Raw genomic sequence first — 19,859 nt, forward strand, 5'->3', positions numbered from 1 at the left:
GCCCCGCTCGTGTCCCTGCCCCGATCCCCGCCCGTTTCCCGGGCGCGGCCTGCGTGACGTCACTGCCTGCGCCAGACGCTGCGCTGCCGCTTCCGATCGGCGGCGCGAGCGGGATGAGCCGTGTGGGGACTGGGGTCGTGAGTGACCGCGGGGTGAGTGAGTGACCCCGGTGCGAGTGTGAGTGACCCCGGGGTGAGTGTGAGTGAGCCCGGTGTGAGTGTGAGTGATCCCGGGGTGAGTGTGAGTGATCCCGGTGTGAGTGATCCCGGTGTGAGTGACCCCGGTGTGAGTGTGAGGGAGTGAGTGACCCCGGTGTCAGTGACCCTCGTGTGAGTGACCTCGGGTGTATGACCCCGGGTATGAGTGACCCTCGGGGGCCCGGGGGCTGGCTCAGAGCGGGGTTTGGGGTGGCGGGCGCTGTCGTGCCCTCCGCTCCGCTCGGAGCCCCCTGGGCGCTGCCCGGCCCCCCATCCCGATGTGCCATTGTCCCGGCAGGTCCAGGGCACCGGCGGCAGCAGTGCCATCAGCAAGTGCTCAGCGGCAGCACGGGGCTACATCCAGGACCGGTTCCTGCGGCTCTTGGCAGGGCGGCAGCGCCGGCGGGCACCGCTTATCCACCGGTGAGGAGGGGACACTGTGCGGGGCTTTTGGCTGCTCTGTCCCCAGTGAAATGTGCCACCAGACTGGTTCCTAACTCCAGTATTTAATGCTGCTGAAAGCTACTTAAGGTTTGAAAACATTCTACTAATGTAAGCACATCAGTAATTTTCCCATTAACTCTCCTGACCGTTACAATCTCAGTAAGGTATTTGGTGGTTCTGGGAAGCAGGATTATCTTTTGAATAAGCAGTGTCTGTCCAGGAGCTCTTCTCCAGAGCTTTGCAAGACACAAGCACGTTTTAATGTGTGTGTGCAAAGGGTTCTAGGCTGATGTGGTCGTGGAGTTTATTCGAAGCAAATAGTTTAAAGCAATTCAAATGACTGTGAATTGCCGAAGGAGTTTCGTTCAGAGCAAAAAAACAAAGAGTGGTGTTCAAGCAGAAGCTTGCAGGCCTATAAAGACAGGTGTGGCTCATCAAGTCAGGAAGCTGAGCCTGTGTTGATTTGTCACACAACATTGGCAAGCCGAGCTGAATTCGTAGAAGGGGTTGTGTGTTGCAGTTATCAACACTGTCATCATGAATATTGGAACATCTTAGACTGTCTGGTGAAATATTTGTCCCTGCCAGGCATGGAGATGAAAGCATGCTTGTTAAAGGGATAATAGGAGCTCAGATATAGCCGGGTGGATATACAATGAAACCAACTGAAAGAGAATGCCAAGGAACAAGAGGCATCAGTCCCTGCCAGACTAGGAAATGGTAAATGCTTCCCAGGAGTTCGACTAACTGAGTTCCATTTATTCAAAAACCAGAGAACAGAAGTCCTCTCCTGAGTTTGTTTCTCTTCCTTTTTCTGTTCCCCTCTCATTGCATTTGTACACACTCATTCATTTTGTTGTTATAGCATGTGATTTGGGACAGGAGCTCAGGTATTGGCCATCTGCATTGCAGGGGAGCATCCTCACTTTCTGGATTCTTACATTTTCACTCAGTGAATATTTACTTATGCAAAACAAAACAGGTCCAGCTGGGATAGCTGCACGTTTTCTGTGGGTTTTCCATAATCTTGATGGTTAATACTCTCACTGAGTGCAGGAGATCTGTATTTATTAGGAAGCTCTAGAGATGACAAAGTCATCTCCCAGTGCAGGTCTGTAAATGAGGGGTTATTGGGTAGAAGCTGAGAGGAAAAATCATCTTTATTTTTCTGCAATGGAAGCTGCCAGTGTTGGAGAACTCAGGTCTCTGGACAGCGATTCTGAATTTCTTTCGGCAGGGGTTATTACGTCCGTGCCCGTGCTGTAGATCACTGTGTCCAGGACTTCCTGCTGAAGACACAAAGCCACCCTAGGACACAGGTGCGTTTTCTCTGTACTGGCAAGTTCCACTAAATGTGTGAAAAGTCCTTCTGGCATCTGGGCACTCCAGTAACTCGTTGGTGCATCTGTTGGGATCCTTTCCCAGGAGGGCACAAGCGAATCTTGACTGGCACTACTGTGGATCTCCATGTGTCACTTTGGCAGAAATACCTGGAAGAGGGCAATATCCGCACAAAATTCTTCTGCCTCTTGCAGGATTTTGCCTGATTTTGTCACTCTGCAGATAATATTGAATATTTTTCACACCTAGATGCCCAGGATGCTGTTAGAGTTGAGCATAACTTTTTCTGACACTTTCTCTGCAGGTCCTGTCTCTGGGTGCTGGCTTTGACTCCTTATACTTCCGTTTGAAGGACGTGGGTCTTCTGCATCACACTGTGGTGTATGAGGTGGATTTTCCAAACGTGATGTGCCAAAAAGCTACTCTGATCAAAAGAATGGAAGAGTTGTCAGCACTGGTGGGAGACACTGCAGGGGAAGGATTAGGTATGGTATTTATGGAAGGTTTTTTAGGTACTAAGTGTTTAGAAGAGACAAACATACCTTCAGCTTTCAAAAAATGAGATGATAGTAGGGGAACTATGAAGCTGGAAATGAAACGCATGTTCCTTTTATGAAAAACATTGAAACAATTAATTTTTAAGCATTTGGAGATAACAAGAAGTTGCCAGGGTGGATTTGTCAGGAGCTGATTGTATCAAACCAAGATCCATTTCTTTCTGTTGCAATTTCTGAAGTCCTGTGTCCAGGTTTGAGCTCATTGGTACAAACTTCAGCATGTCCAGTGGGAGGTGATGAGGGTGATGAAATGATGGAGCAGGTGATGTTGGAGGGGAGCTGAGACAATTGGATTTGTTTAGCCTTAAGGGGAGGAGGTTGCAAGGCAGGTGAATACTACTGCAGTCTTCAGCTACCTGTTGGGAGAGGGTAGAAAAGTTGGAGCCAGACTTTTCTTGGAGGCACAAAGCAAACAGTCAAGGGGCAATGGTTGAAGTTGCTTTGTTAATGACTGGGTTTTGGTTGAAAAGGTCAACAAACCATAGCTTATCATATTCTGGGGAGTACAGAGATATGATAATACTTGCAGATCATAAACTGGAACTTGTGAGGATGATGATCTGTGAGTCGGGGCCTGGTGTTTGCAGAGCTGGCATGTGTGAGTTCAGGACTCAGTGCCACTGTACAGAAGTGAAATCTATTTAGCAAACCAAGCCTAAGAAACTTGAGAAGAGTTTTCTGGTTGTGAGGCAAACCATTTGAATTCTATCAAAACCATGGTGCTTTCTTAGCCTAAACTGAAAGGTGTATAAATGAGAGTCCTTAAGGTTTGATTCTGAATTACAGTGGTTCTACAAAAAAGCTCTTAAAGTAAATATGATGAAGTTTTGTTGTTATAGTAAATGTAATAATTCTATGAGAAATCTGTAGGTGAAGTTTGCATTAGGAATAACAAGAGTTTTAGCTCTGCATTTAATGGATCATTTGGCACTATCCCTTCATGGTTCAGGTAGTAATGGGGATTTTCCTGTACATGTCCCAGGGAAATAGAGTTGATAGACACAGTCTTATGAGTGATTGCCTGTGGGTTTTATTCTCCTGTTTATCCCTTTTGCTTTCATTATTGCAGCAGCACTGTAGTGAGATTGCATCGTTTTTGTCTCCCAGGAGCCATTACCTTTTCTGGAGAGGATTATAAATTACTGGGAGTGGATTTGTCAGAGCTGTCTGAGCTGGGGAGAGCCCTGGAGGAAGCAGGACTGGACAATGAAATCCCCACCCTCTTCATTGCAGAGGTGGTGCTCACCTACATGGAGAACAGCAGGTCAGTTGGGTTCTCCTCCCATATCCATCACCTTGGGCTGGGAGACCTGCTCTCTTAGAACTAAAGCCCTGGGAATTCTGTGGAGTCCCAAATAGCTCCTTATATCATCACTGTGATGGTGTAATTGATGTCCCTGTGATATCCTGAAAGGGAGGGAAGAAAAAAGAAAAATCTCAAATGAGTGATTTTGTTCTCTCAGAGAAGTTTTTTGTTCTTCTCATCCCCTCATTGTCTGTGCAGATGGGGAGGAGATGCTCCTGAGTCCCCAGTACAGCACTCTCATTTGTGTATTGCCATTTATCAGGATGCCTCAGTAGCAGCTTTGTGGTGTGAAGGAAGATGTACTGCACCTGTGTGGTGCAGGGGACCCCTCAGTTATTTAATGTCTTACACACAGCCTCCCCACAGGTCAGATGCCTTGATTCAGTGGGCAGCAGAGCGTTTCCCTCAGGCCTGCTTCCTGCTGTACGAGCAGGTGCACCCCGGGGACCCCTTTGGCCGTGTCATGCAGCAGCATTTCAGCCAGCTGGGCTGTGCACTCCGCTCCCTGGCACAGTACCCCGACTGCGAGGCACAGCAGAGGCGCTTTCTGGGGAGGGTAAGCACCTGCTTCTCTAGGGCATGCACAGAGCATGACTGACCTGAGAAAGACTGGAACTCTGAGTGCTTGGGCAGTGACAGGTTGAAGAAACAGGGCTGAGGCTGAGGCACTGCCTTTCTAGTAGCATGACTAGTCATTTGAAAATGCTTCCAGCCAGCTTGCAGCTTACTTTCTGATACAGGATTAAGGCATGATGAGTTCCTCTGAGACTTTTATTGTAATAAATTAAGTTCTTAAGAGCTTTAGAGATAAGAAATCTATTTTCACCAGATTTTGGGCTGCTGTTACTTCAGCTAGACAGTCTTAACAGCTCATGCAAGTGTTTAATTTGGGGTCTTTATTTTCTTATGGGAAGTGAGTTTCTGTCCTTCCAGAGGTGATTACTTTGAAGGATTTCTCTTTAGGGCTGGACTGAGTGCAGTGTCATGGATATGAATGAGTTTTTCACCTGTTGTATTCCAGAAGACGAACAGCAAAGAGTGCAGGCTCTGGAGCCTTTTGATGAGTATGAGGTAATTCTTCTTTATTCTAAAGATGAGCAACCTGGGTTTGATGCCATAAGGTGTCTGCAGTTTCTCATGGTCACAGTTCTGTACAGGGCTGCTGGGGCACAGGTGTTCATGGAGGCAGAAAGGACCCTGGTCTAGCTTGGCTAACACAGAGGCTGCAGGGAGCTCCAGGTAAAGCTGGGGCAAGGAGCATGGGGAGAAGGCTCTCCTTGATGTTAGAAAAGCTTTATGTTCATTCCTCAGGGAGTGATCTCTCAAGGAGACAGTCTTGCCATAGCAAACCAGCTGGTAGTATGAAAGATGTTTTAGATGCTAAAAGTTTGCGTGGATTCAAGGGGCAATTACTTTGAGGAAAGAGAAATACATTAAGGATTATACATTAAGGATTACTGACTACATAAAACCACACCTGATGTGAGGTTCCTGACTGCAAGTGGTTGGTGGCATTCTTGGGGAAAGTAGATGCACTTGTCCTGCTCTTTTCCATTTCTGTAGACTACTTTATATTTTGTCATTGTCGGATACAGGCTACTGCAGATATTTTTTGGTCTGACTTTGTACAGCCATTCCTGTATTAATGATTGAAATTCAACTATGACTTTATTCTTTGCCATTTTTATGTTAACTGCTGGCAAAGTTTCTGACTATTTGAAATCTAAAAGTGAAGGTAAGTGCAAGATAGTGAGTAACTTTGAGCTAAGTATTCTGTGAATACTGTGAAATGCTTACTAGAAGTTTCCCTTTTGATTTTGTGGTTCCCTGCTTATAATTCTAGAAATCTAATTGCTGCAGTATGAAAATAATTTAACATGCTTGCATTTATTTTGCCAACATGCAGGATCTGCTCTGCTACATGAATGCAAAAGTAATGACTGAAAGAGCTGGCAGATTTGCAAAGTGGTTTAGAAATGTGTACAAGAATTGTTGTAGATCAAGGCCATTGCTCATACAGTGGGAAGGTAAAGACTTGGTACTGTTGTTGGAAACATGCATGAGAATAAATGATGTGATAACAAATGATGTGATAACAGAGCTCTACAATTAGCCTTTGAGAGAAAGATTAAGTAAGATCCAGGTCTTACTGTAAACAAGCTTGGTCAAATTAGGTAAGAAATGTAAACTACAGACTTCGTGCTGAGGGAGACATTTTTGGAAGAATTTGCCTAGGGACTAATAGTGGATCCTTCCATTTTCGGTGTTTACATTAATTTCTGGATACCCCTTTTCAAAAGATGCTTTTTACTTCTAGTAGAGGCTGGGGCAATGATGCTGATAATGGGGTTTATTTTGCCTTTTAAATTCATGTTTATGCTTTGTAGTTGTATAGTTGGCTGAATATATCGCAGCCCATGGGAATGGACAGTCAATTCCTAATGTCCATAAAGGCCAGGGTGGACTCCTGTGTATTCCTGTTGCTTGTGCTTCTGCCTCAGAATGATTCCAAGACCAGACTGAAAATTATGTTTCTGTATTATCATTCAGCACAGAGCATGTTGCATGTCTGAGCATTTGTGATTTCTTTGGAATCACTTGTATTCCATGAACCTTAAGAAACCTTAATCCTTCTGATATAGAGCCCTCACTCTTTCTGTGGTCGGAACTGGGAAGCATAAAGGGAAGCTGATTCCAAAAAGAAAAGCTTCCTCATGCAACTTCTAGTTAAGCTATGGAACTCGTTCCTACAGCATGTAGGAACAACACCCTGCAGCACGTGGGACATGTTAAAAGTTTCTGTGAGTTCAAAGAGCAAGTGGACGCATTTATGGATGAGAAATCCATCAAGGATTGTTCAATAAAAAAACACAGCTTCTTGCTTAGAAGATCACTGAGCTGTAAATTTTTGAAGATTGAAGTGAGGAATGTATTTACACACCTTCTCTTTCTCAGATTCAGCCTTAGACCTCTGATTTTGACCCCTGTTGGAAACAGTGCAAGACTGGGTTGGTATTTGATTTGATCACCCTGGCTGTTCTGAGATCCTTACTGCTTCTTGCTCTAAGATTTTGAGGGGGATTGTTTTATGGTTTTGTTTTTTCTTTCTTTTGGACTTGCTACAGGAATGGCATCTGAAATGTTCTCATTACTTTGTGTTGACTGCATCAAAGGGGATGGAACCTTCCTGGACTCCATTGTTACCCAGTGTGACAGGTACAGTCCAACTCATTTTTTGCAGTATTTTTTTATCTCATGCAGGTTATTCTCTGAGAGGTTTTAGGAGACAGTGAAGCTCTGGAAGGGGCAGATGGGATGCTGCAGTCTGGTAGCTTTCTCCACCCTTTTAAAAATACTGTTCAGGGCCCCAGCCTGACACTGCTGGTTCTGATCAGTTCCATTCTTTCAGTTTATTGAGCTCTTCAGTCTGAACAGCACCTCCTTCTGTTTGTACATAGCCCCCCCCGTACATGCCAGCCCACCCTGCTCTTCCTGCTGGTTTTGGGATCTCCCCTTTGAAGTTATTCCTGCTTGCCTCCATACATGTTTCTCTGAACCATTCTCTCCTTCTGGCTCCCCAAAGGGTGTTCTGTTTTCCTTACTACCCTGTCCAGCAGAGCACTCAGGAGCCTGTCATGAAGCTGTGCTTTGCTTTGTTATCCCATGTGGGTGGAATTGTACCTGTAGTATTTCTGTTTGTGAAATGCTTTTAAATCTGATGTCACTTTTTTTAGATGGGAGAAAAGTGGTACAGCTGGGGAAAAACCAAGACCAAGACTCTGTTTCCGTGATAAGGATTTGGCAGCAGTAGCAGTCCAAAAAATTCCTGCTTTTAGCTGCTTTCTTCCTTTTTCAGCGTGGAAAGCAGAAGGTTATTTTTAACCTGTTTCATATCACTAGTCTTCACAGATGGGTACCACAAGTGGTTCTATCTGCAACAGAAAGTTGAAGTCTCTGTTTTAGGGAGCAAGAAAAGCAGCTGAAAAAGGATAGGGCAGGATGGCATTTCTGAGGCCAGCAAGGCCACTGAATCCAAAGTACTGTGTCTTGATTAGATCTGCAAACATGAAATGTGAAGTTGAAGCTAAATGAATGTGCATGTGGTTACATATACTGTGTGATTGTCACTGGTCCTTGGGAGGCTTTAAATCCTTAAAGGCTCCTAAATGTGTAGTATCTATCCTTCAGTTAAAGTCCCTTTGCTTAATGGACTTTATTGCAGTCAAGACACTTGATTCATTAGAGACAGAAGTAGAGTCTTTGTGCTGCTGTCTCTGTTGTATTCGAATCTGATAGCAAAAGCCTTCAGAGTCTGGTAAATGTTCACAATTAGATATTTTTTACTGTGAATGCAAAAGGTATGTCTCTAACGCCAGTAAATGCCCCCAGTTATCCTCTCGGGTAGATTTGAGTCCCTGTTCAAGAGAGTGCAAGTACTAAATCTTCAAAACACATCATGGTAAATATATTTTCTGATATGAAAAAACTCCTCAGTCTTAAAAAGATCCATCTTTAGAAAGACATTTAAGCCCAAGGAGATTAAATTTCTTACTTCATCAAATGATAAAGTAGGATCTTGTAGTAAACAATGTTCAGTACAGGCAATTTTTCTGAGTATGGCATAAAAAAATGGACTGAGAGCCACTTCTCCTTCACCTCATCATCTCTAATAACAGAAGAATAAAGCTCTTGATTAAATCACAGAAGATGCAAATTCCAAACTGATTAAAAGAAAACAACGTGTACAATGTGTTGGTGAGCCAGAGTCCTGTACTGAGAGTTTGTTTTGTGTTAAGGGGTATAGTATTTAGAGAGAAGGTATTTAGATAACTGGAAATATTCCCTTATAGTAGGACCATTGGAATTAATGTAGATCATTTGTCATGCTTCAGAACTTTATTTCAATGCTTTGTGAAGGTAGGATCAAAATCTAGCAGGAAACTTTGAAATCAGCTTCCTGGCTTTTGTCCTTTTTCTGCTGTTCTTTGCCATTCATGTAGCCAAATATTGTCTTAACCAGACAGGTGCTCCTTTTGAAGGCATTGCAGTGGTTCATATCTTGCTGCAGCAGCTTAGGAACTGCAGGCTCTTGGCCAGTCTTACCTCCACCCCATGAAAGCAGTCTCAGAACTGTAAGGAGCTGAGTGAGCAGTAAGTAGAAGTTAAAGTTGGCACAGTGATAGTTTTAACCATTACAGCCTGATTTCTAGGGCATGTCAGATTGTCTGTGTGCTCTGTCAACTTGCTTCTCAATTTTTGCTTCTCGAAAAGATCACCTTGAAAAGATGGCGTACATTATCTCCCACTTGGTTTGTGTTTGTGCATAAGTTCTTTGGTTCTCTTTGTCTTACAGTTCCTCATCGTGCTGCTCCTGTTGGAATGGCTGGGAGTGTCCCTGCAGCAGTGTGTGCAAGGCTCTCAGGAATTCCTGGCCTGAGACGTTACGGTCACCGCTCTGTTCTTATAAAAGCCGATGTGATTCTCACCACTGGAGGCTTTGGGGAGGAGGATGGACAACACTGTCGCCTGAGAAATTTCCATGTGCTGAGTAAGCATGCAGGCTGCTGGAAAGCTGGCTGTGTGACAAAGAAACAGCCTGATAAAAGATGGGGTGAGTTCCCACGCTGATGGCAAGTGTAAGGGAGATACCTTTGTGCTAAAAGTGAAAGAATGTCTAGAAAAAGGGGTGTCTGAGCACAGTGATGCTGGCAGTCACAGAGATCTGAAGGTTCTGAATTCTAAATGCTGGGTCCTGCTCTTTGATCACCACAACTCCATGCAGTGCTCCAGACTGGGGGCAGAGTGACTGGAAAGCTGGAAAAGGACCTGAAAGTGTTGATTGACGGGGGCTGAACATGAGCCCAGGTGGACAAGAAGGCCGGTGATACGTGACTGGTACCAACCATAGTGTGGGCACAGGCCCAGGGCAGGAATTGTCTCCCTGTGCTGGGCACTGCTGAAGCCCCCAAGTGCTGTGTCCAGTTCTGGAATCTTATGGAAGAGAGACATTGAGGGGCTGGAGCATGTCCAGGGAAGGGAACGGAGCTGGAGTCATAGAATCATAGAATGGTTTGGGATGGAAAGGACCTTAAAGATCATCTAGCTCCCACCATCTGCCACGGGCAGGGACATCTTCCACTATCCCACGTTGATTCAAGCCCCGTCCAACCTGGCCTTGGACACTTCCAGGGATCCAGGGGCAGCCACAGCTTCTCTGGGCAACCTGTGCCAGGGCCTTCCACCCTCACTGGGAAGAATTCCTTCCCAATATCCCATCTAACCCTGCCCTCTGGCAGTGGGAAGCCATTCTCTCTTGTCCTGTCCCTCCAGGCCCTCATCCAAAGTCCCTCTCCAGCTTTCTTGGAGCCCCTCTGGACACTAGGAGGGGCTCTGAGGTCTCCCTGGAGCCTTCTCTTCTTGAGGCTGAACCCCCCATACTCTCCCAGCCTGGCTCCAGAGCAGAGGGGCTCCAGCCCCATAATCAACTTAGTGGCCTCTGGACTTGTTCCAACAGCTCCATGTCTTTATTGTGCTGAGGGCACCAGACCTGGACTGCAGGTAGGGTCTCACAAGAGCAGAATAGAGGGGGAGAATCACCTTCCTCAGCCTGCTGCTCACGCTTCTTTTGATGCAGCCTGGGACATGGTTGGTTTTTCTGGGCTACGAACGCGCACTGCCACGTCATACTGAGCTTTTTGTTCACAAACACCCCCAAATCCTTCTCCCCAGGGCTGCACTCAATATGTTCTCTGCCCAGCCTGTATTTGTACTGGGATTGCCCTGACTCAAGGGCAGGACCTTGCACTTGGCCTTGTTGAACTCCATGACATTGGCACGGTCCCGCCTCTGCAGCCTGTTTAGGTCCCTCGGGATGCCCCATCCCTTCCCTTCAGCCTGTGTCTGCACCACACAGCTCCATGTCATCGGCAAGCATGCTGGGAGTGCCCTTAATTTCATTGGCCCTGTCACCAGCAAAGATGTCAAACAGTACTGGTGCCAGTACTGACCCCTGAGGGACACCACTCACCGCTGGTCTGCACTTGAACACTGAGATGCTGGCTGTGACTCTCTGAGTGAGACTATCCAGCTAATTCCAAAACTACCAAGTAGTCCATCTGTCAAGTCCATGTCTCTCCAGTTTAGAGACCGGCCGTTGTGCTCAAGCAGTGTCAAAGGCTTTGTACAAGTCCAGGTAGATGGTGTCTGTTGCCCTTCCCTCATCCACCACTCCTGTAATCCCAACGTAGCAACAGCTGAGGGAGCTGGGGGGACTCAACCTGGAGAAAAGGAGGCTCAGGGGAGACCTTCTCACTCTCTGCAACTCCCTGACAGGAGGGGGGAGCTGGGGGGTGATCAGGCTCTGCTCGCAGGGAACAAGGGACAGGACAAGAGGAAACAGCCTCAAGCTGTGCCAGGGGAAGCTCAGGTTGCATATGGAGAAAAATGTCTCCAAGGAAAGGGTTGTCCATGCCTGGCACAGGCTGCCCAGGGCAGTGGTGGAGTCCGCATCCCTGGAAGGATTTAAAAGCTGTGTGGATGTGGCACTTGGGGTCATAGTTTAGTTGTGACCTTGACATTGCTGGGGGAATGGTTGGACTATGATCTTTTCCAGCCTAAGTGAACCGTGGCATTTTGTGTCTCTGCAGGCGAGCGGTTGTACCATACTGTGTCCTGTCTCTCAGACAGTCTGGCCCTGGTGGTAGGAGGACGAATGTCCCCAGCAAATGCAGGTTTGGGAATGTTATGGCTAAAGTTCCCCGAAACCTATAATGCTTCAGACCCAGATGACATTGCAGTGGAGCTTGTAAATCTGCAGCCTGCTGCTGAACCAGCAACTTTGCGGTGGAGACACAGCACAACTGAAGTGACATTCAAAGGTAAAAAGCCTGGAAATGGCCATAGATATGCAGGACCTTGTACTCAGTCTTGTTGAACTTCATATTGACCCACTTCTCAAGCCTGCCAGTAGGAAAGAAATGAAAGAGGCTCTGAGATCTTGGCACTTGAAATGCAGTAATTTTATATTTCGTATGCCACATAACCCCCAGTGGTAAGTGGAATTGAAACCTGGGGATGTAATCTGTTCTGGAAGACTGATTCTTTGAGATCATTTATGGCTGAAGTTATTCATTCTTGATCACACCAGAGGGAAGTTTTGCTATCTCCAAAGGATATTTTTTTGGAGCAGAATTCCTACCTCTTTATCCAGAAGTGCCTCAGAAGTGTTACTTTTCTACTAGGAATTGACAAAGTAGTTGTGAATGGCTCTAGAATCAGGTCCTGCAGTAGCAACCTGAAGGTTGGCCTAGTAAAAGATCCTGACTGTAAGGGGCAAAAACTTAAGCATTCAGGAGGTGAAAGCTGTCCTTTCCTAAGCTGTCCCATTCCTGCCAGTGGACAGGGAGCTCTCCAAGGAGAGCAGAAGGGAACTGTTAAGCAATTGGTAGTCTAGTCTGGAGCATACTTTCCATTTGTGGAGCAATGTTTAGTTAAAAGTGTAATGTAGTTTAGAGCTCAGCCTTCCAGTCAGAATTTTGTATCAAAGAAGCAAATGTGAAATGGGTAAGTAAAATTTTATAAATATTACATTGTTTTTTGTCTTTGTCAGACTGTATTGTTTCATCTTATTTTTGCCTTGATGTTGCTTTGTAGCTGAAGGAAGTGACCAACCCTGGTGGTGTCGACACAGTCCATTCTCAAGGAGTGAAAGGACAAGGCACAGTGCAGTGAATGCACATCCTTGACATCTATCCAAAGATGTTTGCACCCTTTTTAACCTCCTTTTTGAGGCTTCTCCACATTAACAAATACACATTCGTGTTATTATCAGTTTTCCTGAGATGAATAGATGTCCTTGAGCTGCTGTGATTTAGATACTTAGTGTTTTCTAGTTTTATTAGTTCTACAGGAGTCATTTTTCCATTGCCTAGAGTTCCATTCCCTAAGTCTATTAGGTATATTGGAAAGCATGTTTTCCCCTCTTCATTTTGAGACTAGAGTGTGTGATTTCCATTCCTTAAACATTCCAGACCGTAACCATTCAGCAAGTACGTAATGTAAGGGGATGATGTGATCTTCTGAATGACCACAAACATGAAGAGTGCAGGTTCTTAGAGTGTTTAGGATGGTCATGTGCAGGGCTAAGGGTGGGACTTGATGATCCTTATGGGTTCCTTCCAACTCAGCATATTCTGTGACCCTGTGATTCCATGTGTCTTATAAAAGATCGAGGTACAAGAGTAGTTCCAGTATCTGTGAAACAATTTCTTGTATTTATTGATGAAGTCTGGAGTTGTTTATCAGGTTGCAGGATGTCTTCTAGAAATAGTATATAGAGCTTCTGCCTGACTGCCTTAATTTCTGTCTTCAGTCAGCTTCCCTTCTATGTAGACAGAAGTTTTTGCTTTGGTGACATACCAAGTTCTAACTTCCCTTTTCACCTGGTTGTCTGTTCCTGTAGGTGAACAGTACCTGTTTGTGTACGGGGGCCGCTCTGCTCTGGAGCCTGTGCTTGGGGATTGGTATTTCCTGCACACTCGAGAACTCTCCAACACTGTGGTAAGAATGTACTCCATGGTGATCCAAGTTAGAGCTGACTTCTAAACATCCTGCTCTTTACTGGAATACAATCTTCACAGACAGTCCTTGATGACCCTGATAGTACAATGTGAGGGGTTTTATGTTTAAGTGGATTTCTTTGTATGCCAGTTTGTGCCCATGGCCTTTTGTCCCGTTGCTGGATGCTACTGAGAACATTCTGTCTCTCTTCTTTGACCTCTCGCATGGTGGACTTATCTAGCTGTATGCTGGACGTTTTTGCAGGAGAATACTGTTAGAGACAGCAGAAAAGGCTTTGCTAAAATCAAAACCACTCCCACAGCTGCTGTCTTCCCTCAGTCAACTAGATTGCTGAACGTGTCATAAAAGGAAATTGAGTTAGAGGACTTGCCCTCTCATGAACCTACTGGTGACTGGCCACCAGCCTGCTATAACCCCATTTACTCCGAGTGTTTGAGCCCAGCCTTTTACGTAGCACAATCCTAGGGTGGGAGATGCATAACTGTAGGAGCTCACGAGCCAAACATGAGTAAGCAATATCAGGGTGTTGTGGGAGGCCTAAACTCTGTCTTCAAATATGTAACCAGGACTGTTATCTGTAAGCCACGTGAATTGCTCCTTTTATTTTCTTCAATGTTCCCAGCAGAATTCTTGTCAAATACCCAAAGCTGATTGCTGAAAAAGAGATGGACAGGGTGGTACAGCTGTATGGAGGTGTACAAGAGTAATCACATACCTCACAAGGGAAGGTTTTGAAGGACTTGTAGCTGTTGAGTCTGGAGAAGATTCAAGATAGAAATAAATCTTCAAATATGTAAAATATCGCTGCAGAGAAGACAAAAAAATTGCTCTCCATTTTTACTTTGAGTAGTGCAGGGAATCAACTGGACACTAAGATAAGCTATTGATTGTGGAGTTAGGCTAGCCAAGTGCTGCAACAGACTGCCTAAAGAGGCAATAAATTCTTGTCACTGCAGACTTTCAGAAGCTATTATATAAACATCTATGCAAATGATAATAGATATAGTTTCATTTATTTTAGGGAAAGGGATGGACAAGGTGGCCTCCGAATTTTTCTCCACCGCTTGCTTGCTATGATATTTCTTTAAACACCTGATCTTACATTTTTTCCTTTAGTACTTGCACTGAAGGGGTTTTTTTCTGCGTTTTAGTCCTGCAGTTCAGCCTGCTATCCTGCTCTGTGCTTTGAGCCACTGATCACCTGCTTTGCTGGTCACTGCCATAGTCCATGTGGACTATGGAAATGGAAACAAACTCAGGGTTCTCAGGTGTATCTCTTGAGCAGAAAGCAGCATGCAAGAATGGAAATAAAGTTACCTGTAATAAATGTGCAGAAATAAACCCTCTAAAGACGGATTATATTAAATATACTGAGGCCCAGAGAAATATTTGAGATAGTGTAATTGGAAGCACTTGTATTTAGCAGTCTAGAGGAACGTGTGGATAAGGTTGGGTGTCAGAAAACTCAACCACAGAGGAAAAAGTCATTTAAAAGCCTGGGCATTAAGAAGACACTTAGCTTGGCAAACTGCAGCCTTGGACTTGTGTTTTTCTAGATTGCTGTTGAGGGTCCAGTCCCAGAAAGCCGCCACTCTCACAGTGCCTGCAGCTGGGAAGGAGGAGTGCTCATCGCAGGAGGTCTGGGAGCAGCTGAGCAGCCCTTGGGGTCAGTTTTCCTTCTGAGGAAGCTTGAACATGGCTTTCAGTGGCAGGCAGTAGAGACATACCCTCCTCTCATCCCAAGGTGAGCAGAATGTGTTCATAACATCATAGAAAGGTTTTGTTTGGAAGGCACCTTTTAAAGGCCATCTAGTCCAACCTCCCTGCAATGAGCTGGGACATCTTCAACTAGACCAGGGTGCTTAGAGCATTCATCAGTGAATCTTCAGCCTGTCTCTACCAACCTCCCTTACTAATGGGGTTCAATCTCATTTGGAACTCGCAGGTATTCACATACTGCACATGTGCACGAAGGAAAGCTTCTGCTCGTTGGCGGGGTGTGGTTTCACACACCCTCCGTGCCAGGCATCACTGTCATTGACTTAAGGACTGGCCTCTGCTTGGACTATGTGATTAATGTGGTAAGTACTGACATTTTTCTTGCAATGTTGTATGAAGGAGGATGATAACTTTAGAGCTGTTCCTTGAAACTGAGTAGAGAAAGCAAAGTCAGCAAAGCTGGGAGTGGAATAAACATTCCCTGTTCGAGGTAGAATCTGATTTTGAAGCGCTTTTACCAGTACAAAGAACATAACAGTATTAAGAGAGAGACAGACACTGCATGGCAGAAGACTGGAGGACATAAAGCTGCTCTGTTCTAGACAGGGGCAGTAGAACTGAAATGGGCACAAATCTAGTCCCTTTGGGATAGCTGTGGAGGAAGGGAACAGATCGAACCAGAGCCTCAGTGAGTCTTTATGGAGGTCTGCACTATAATTGCATTGAGAACTTCTTGGGGGAAACTGCAGTGTGTTATAGCTGCTCTGTGGAATACAAGAAAAAACAGCATGGAAATACTGGAAACTCCACTGAAACATAAGAAAAGTTTACTGTAAGGCTCATTGAACACTGAACAGAGAGGCTGTGCTGTCTCCATTATTGGAGATATTCAAAACCTGACTGGGCAGGGTACTGAGCAACCTGCTGTAGTGGAGCCTGCTTTGAAAAGGGGTGGTTGGACTGGATGATGCTCACAGGTCCCTTCCAACTTTAACTGTTGTGTGACTTTCTTCTCCGAATCACTGAAGAACAGCCATACAGGTGGTGTCACATAGCAGGATTTTGGCACACTCCCAGCAAAACTTGGTCTGCATGTGTGAGTAGCCCTCATCTCAGATAATACTGTCTGGAGTAAAAGAAAGACGTGGATCTGTTGGAGTGAGTCCAGAGCAGGGCCACAAAGATGATCAGAGAGCTGGAGCATGTTTCCTGTGAGGATATGCTGATAGAGTTGGGGCGGGTCAGCCTGGAGGAAGAGGGCTCTGGGGAGACCTTAGAGGCCCTTCCAGTGCCCAAAGGGGACTTATGAGAAAGATGGGGACAGACTTTTTAGCTGGGCCTGTAGTGATAGGACAAGAGGTGATAGTTTTCATCTAAAGGACAGTAGCTTTAAACTAGGTATAAGGAAGAAGTTTTTTACAAAGAGTGTGGTGAAGCCCTGGCCCAGGTTGCCCAGAGAAGCTGTGGCTGCCACATCCCTGGAAGTGTCCAAGGCCATGGTGGACAGGGCTTGGAGCAACCTGGGCTAGTGGGAGGTGTCCCTGACCATGGCAGGGGGGTGGAAAGAGATGGCCTTTAAAGGTCCCTTCCATCCCAAATCATTCTGTAATTCTATAAGAAAACTTCTGTTGCTTGACAAGTTATTTCTTTTACATAAAGAAACAACTGTCTTTAGATAGCTGTACATATGGAACCTGTCCTTGGTGAAACTGGAATTTGTGACAGGTCACAGTGGACAGTATGTGTGCATCTGACTGACCTTATGGCATGTTCTTGGAGGCATGAAGCATGAAGCATGCTTAGATGCAGCTTAGTTCTTAGTTACTGTCTGTAGCAGAAGTTGTAAGGGGCCTCATATCCTTTAGATAAAATAGGCTGCCCTTGGACAGCAGTGAGGGTGGGTAGGGTGGTAATAAAGTTGTATCTAAAAGAATATAACTTTTTTGTTTACGTTGAATAAGTGGATGCAGGTGGATTGGTAGCTGCCTTTGCTTATGAGCTGTTTGCTTTGGCTTTGGTGAAACTCTTCAGGCTTTTGAACCTACCAGTTACATAGTAAGCTTTGGAACTCCTTGCCACAGGCCAGGAATGCTAAAGGTTTCCATTGAATCAAAAAGTGACTGGTGTCACCCTTTTCGGAAAGCCTTAGGGTTCAAGGATTACCAAGACATTCTCTCCCATCAAAAGCACTGAACTGCAAACTGGGGGGTGGGTGGGTGTACTGGAGGATTATACCTCATGGGTTCCTTGTTCCTACATTCTCAATCTCTCTTTTTGCCCACATTCATGGGTGATACAGTGAACCGTGTGAAGTCTTGTATATTGAAAATCTTCTTTCCTTTTTCAGGAGCATCTGGAGTGGCCATTAATGCTACACAATCATAGCAGTGTCTTTCTGCCAAATGAGAAGGAGTTGTTGGTTATTGGTGGTGGTGGTAACTGCTTCTCCTTTGGGACACACCTGAACCCAGAGCCTGTCTCACTGAGCCTCAGCAGCATCCTGACTGGGACCAAGCAGGGCTGAACTGTGCTGCTGCACTGTGGGGAGACATCTATTCACTCAGAGGTCCAAGATTTCCACAAGGGCTTTGTATCCAGAATGCATTTGGGAAGGTGGGATCAGGAGGGACAGTTTACAGAAAGGGGCTCACAGCTCACTGGCCTTTGCTTTTGTACAGCTCTTCCTATTACTATAAATAAAGTGCCTGAGAAGCAGCTGCAGCAGAGGGGCTTAGAGGTGAAGTGAGGGTCAGACTTGGTTCAAAATCTGAACGAAGTCTAACCTGAATTCATAGAACCATAGAATGGTTTGGGTTGCAGGGCAGATCATCCAGTTCCACACCCCTTACATGGGCAGGGACACTTTCCACTATCCCATGTTGCTCCAAGCCCTGTCCACCCTGGCCTTGGACACTTCCAGGGATGGGGCAGTGACAGTTTCTCTGGGCAACCTGCACCAGGGCCTCACCACCCTCACAGGGAAGAAATCCTTCCCAATATCCCATCTAACCCTGCCCTCTGGCAGTGGGAAGCCATTCCCTCTTGTCCTTTCCCTCCAGGTCCTTGGAAATAGTCTCTCTCCATCTTTCTTGTAGGCTCCCTTCAGGTACTGGAAGGCTGCAGTTAGGTCACCCCAAACCCTTCTCCAGGCTGAACAATCCCAGTTCTCTCAGCCTTTCCTCATAGCTGAGGTGCTTCAGCTACATCTGGACTTGGTCCAACAAGGTGATGTCCTTCCTGTGCTGATTCCTCAAGGCTGGAGGCAGCTCTGCAGGTGAGGTCTCACCTGAGGGGACAGAGGGGCAGAATCCCTCCCTGCCCTGCTGCCCACGCTGTGGGATTAGCCGAGCACACAAGAGTTTCTGGACTGGGCCATGTCCAGCCTCTCCCCCACCAGCATCCCCAGATCCTTCTCCCAGGACTGCTCTCAATGTGTTTATCCCCCAACCTGGATTAATATTTGGGGTTGCCCTGACCCAGGTGCAGCACCAGCACTTGGCCTTATTGGACTTAATGAGACTCCCATGGGCCCACTTCTGGAGCTTGTTCAGGTCCATCTGGATGGCATCCAGTCCTTCAGGATGTGGAGCTGCTGGAGCAAGTCCAGAGGAGGCCATGGAGATGCTCCAAGTGCTGGAGCCTCTCTGCTCTGGAGTCAGGCTGGGAGAGCTGGGAGTGTTCACCTGGAGAAGGCTCTGGGGAGACCTCAGAGCCCCTTCCAAGGCCTAAAGGGGCTCCAGGAGAGCTGGAGAGGGACTGGGGACAAGGGGTGGAGGGACAGGACAAGGAGGGAATGGCTTCCCACTGCCAGAGGGCAGGGATAGATGGGATATAGGGAAGGAGTCCTTCCCTGTGAGGGTGGGGAGGCCCTGGCACAGGTGTCCCAGAGAAACTGTCACTGCCCCATCCCTGGAAGTGTCCAAAGCCAGGTTGGACAGGGCTTGGAGCAACATGGGCTAGTGGGAGGTTCCCTGCCTGTAGTAGTGAAGTGGTATTTGCTGATCTTCAAGGTCCCTTGCAACCCAATCCTGTGATTCCATGATGATTCTCTGACTGACTGCACATCATTTGTTGGGTGCAGAGAAATTGTTCACATTTGCTTTGGTTTTCTTCTCACCTTGTTTGTTTTCTCTCTTCCAATATTTTCAGAATTTTTTTCTAGTTACTAAATTGTCTCACCTTATGAGTTTCTTTCTCCCTTTCTTTTTTCCTTACTGAATTGGCAGGTGGGGTTAAAGCACAAAACCCTTCTTCAGCTCCATTGCCCTTCTCCAGACATACTCCAGCACCTCAGTGTCTTTATTGTCGTGTGGGGCCCAAAACTGACCCCAAGATTTGAGGTCCGACCTCACCGTGCCTGGCCCAGGGGGATGATCACTGCCCTCGTGTCATGGAGGCTCCTGACATTGAAATAAACCACCTCTTCAAAAGAGATTTATTTGATGAACCAGTTAAAACCCAGCAGTTACAGATCCAACAACAGCTGAAAACAGATTCGTGATGTCAAATGGAATTGTTTGACCCGACTGACCTTAGGAATCCCAAGGGTTTGAGCGGGACAACCTGGAATGCAGGGTCACTGCCTGAGGCAGGAGGGCTCTCCCTGGGGCTCCTGGGAACTCCCAGTGTCACAAAGGGGGCCCTGCCTGACCTGGGATGTCACAAAGGGGGCTCTTCCTGCCCCATGATGTCATAAAAGGGGCCATGCCTGTCCTG

At 46.2% G+C, this 19,859-nt stretch overlaps 1 protein-coding gene and 2 long non-coding RNA genes across 3 annotated transcripts; 1 reads left to right on the plus strand and 2 right to left on the minus strand.

The window, feature by feature from the left end:
* Positions 1-49: 49 nt before the first annotated feature.
* On the plus strand, positions 50-19,326 carry LCMT2 (leucine carboxyl methyltransferase 2). The gene is made up of 14 exons (XM_064647250.1): positions 50-152; positions 496-620; positions 1,879-1,960; positions 2,287-2,467; positions 3,647-3,803; positions 4,212-4,401; positions 4,809-4,916; positions 6,971-7,061; positions 9,199-9,456; positions 11,492-11,722; positions 13,306-13,403; positions 14,981-15,168; positions 15,370-15,505; positions 17,491-19,326. The coding sequence occupies exons 1-14, from the start codon at positions 114-116 to the stop codon at positions 17,665-17,667; spliced, it is 2,061 nt and encodes a 686-aa protein (XP_064503320.1). The 5' UTR covers positions 50-113; the 3' UTR covers positions 17,668-19,326.
* On the minus strand, positions 13,675-14,986 carry LOC135410506 (uncharacterized). Its single transcript, XR_010428707.1, has 2 exons — positions 14,527-14,986; positions 13,675-14,228 (listed from the first exon to the last, which is right to left on the minus strand). It is a non-coding gene; the product is annotated as an uncharacterized LOC135410506 (long non-coding RNA).
* On the minus strand, positions 19,284-19,769 carry LOC135410505 (uncharacterized). The gene is made up of 2 exons (XR_010428706.1): positions 19,675-19,769; positions 19,284-19,563 (listed from the first exon to the last, which is right to left on the minus strand). It is a non-coding gene; the product is annotated as an uncharacterized LOC135410505 (long non-coding RNA).
* Between the last annotated feature and the right edge of the window lie 90 nt (positions 19,770-19,859).

Source organism: Pseudopipra pipra, chromosome 2, assembly GCF_036250125.1.
Source record: "Pseudopipra pipra isolate bDixPip1 chromosome 2, bDixPip1.hap1, whole genome shotgun sequence".
Lineage (NCBI taxonomy): Eukaryota > Metazoa > Chordata > Aves > Passeriformes > Pipridae > Pseudopipra > Pseudopipra pipra.

Excerpts from the sequence above, each read along its gene's own strand:
- LCMT2 (XM_064647250.1), top strand. The coding sequence starts at position 114 with ATGAGCCGTGTGGGGACTGGGGTCGTGAGTGACCGCGGG. Across the intron at positions 4,402-4,808 it reads AGAGGCGCTTTCTGGGGAGG|GGCTGGACTGAGTGCAGTGT; the intron begins GTAAGCACCTGC and ends ATTTCTCTTTAG. Across the intron at positions 15,506-17,490 it reads TGGACTATGTGATTAATGTG|GAGCATCTGGAGTGGCCATT; the intron begins GTAAGTACTGAC and ends TTCCTTTTTCAG.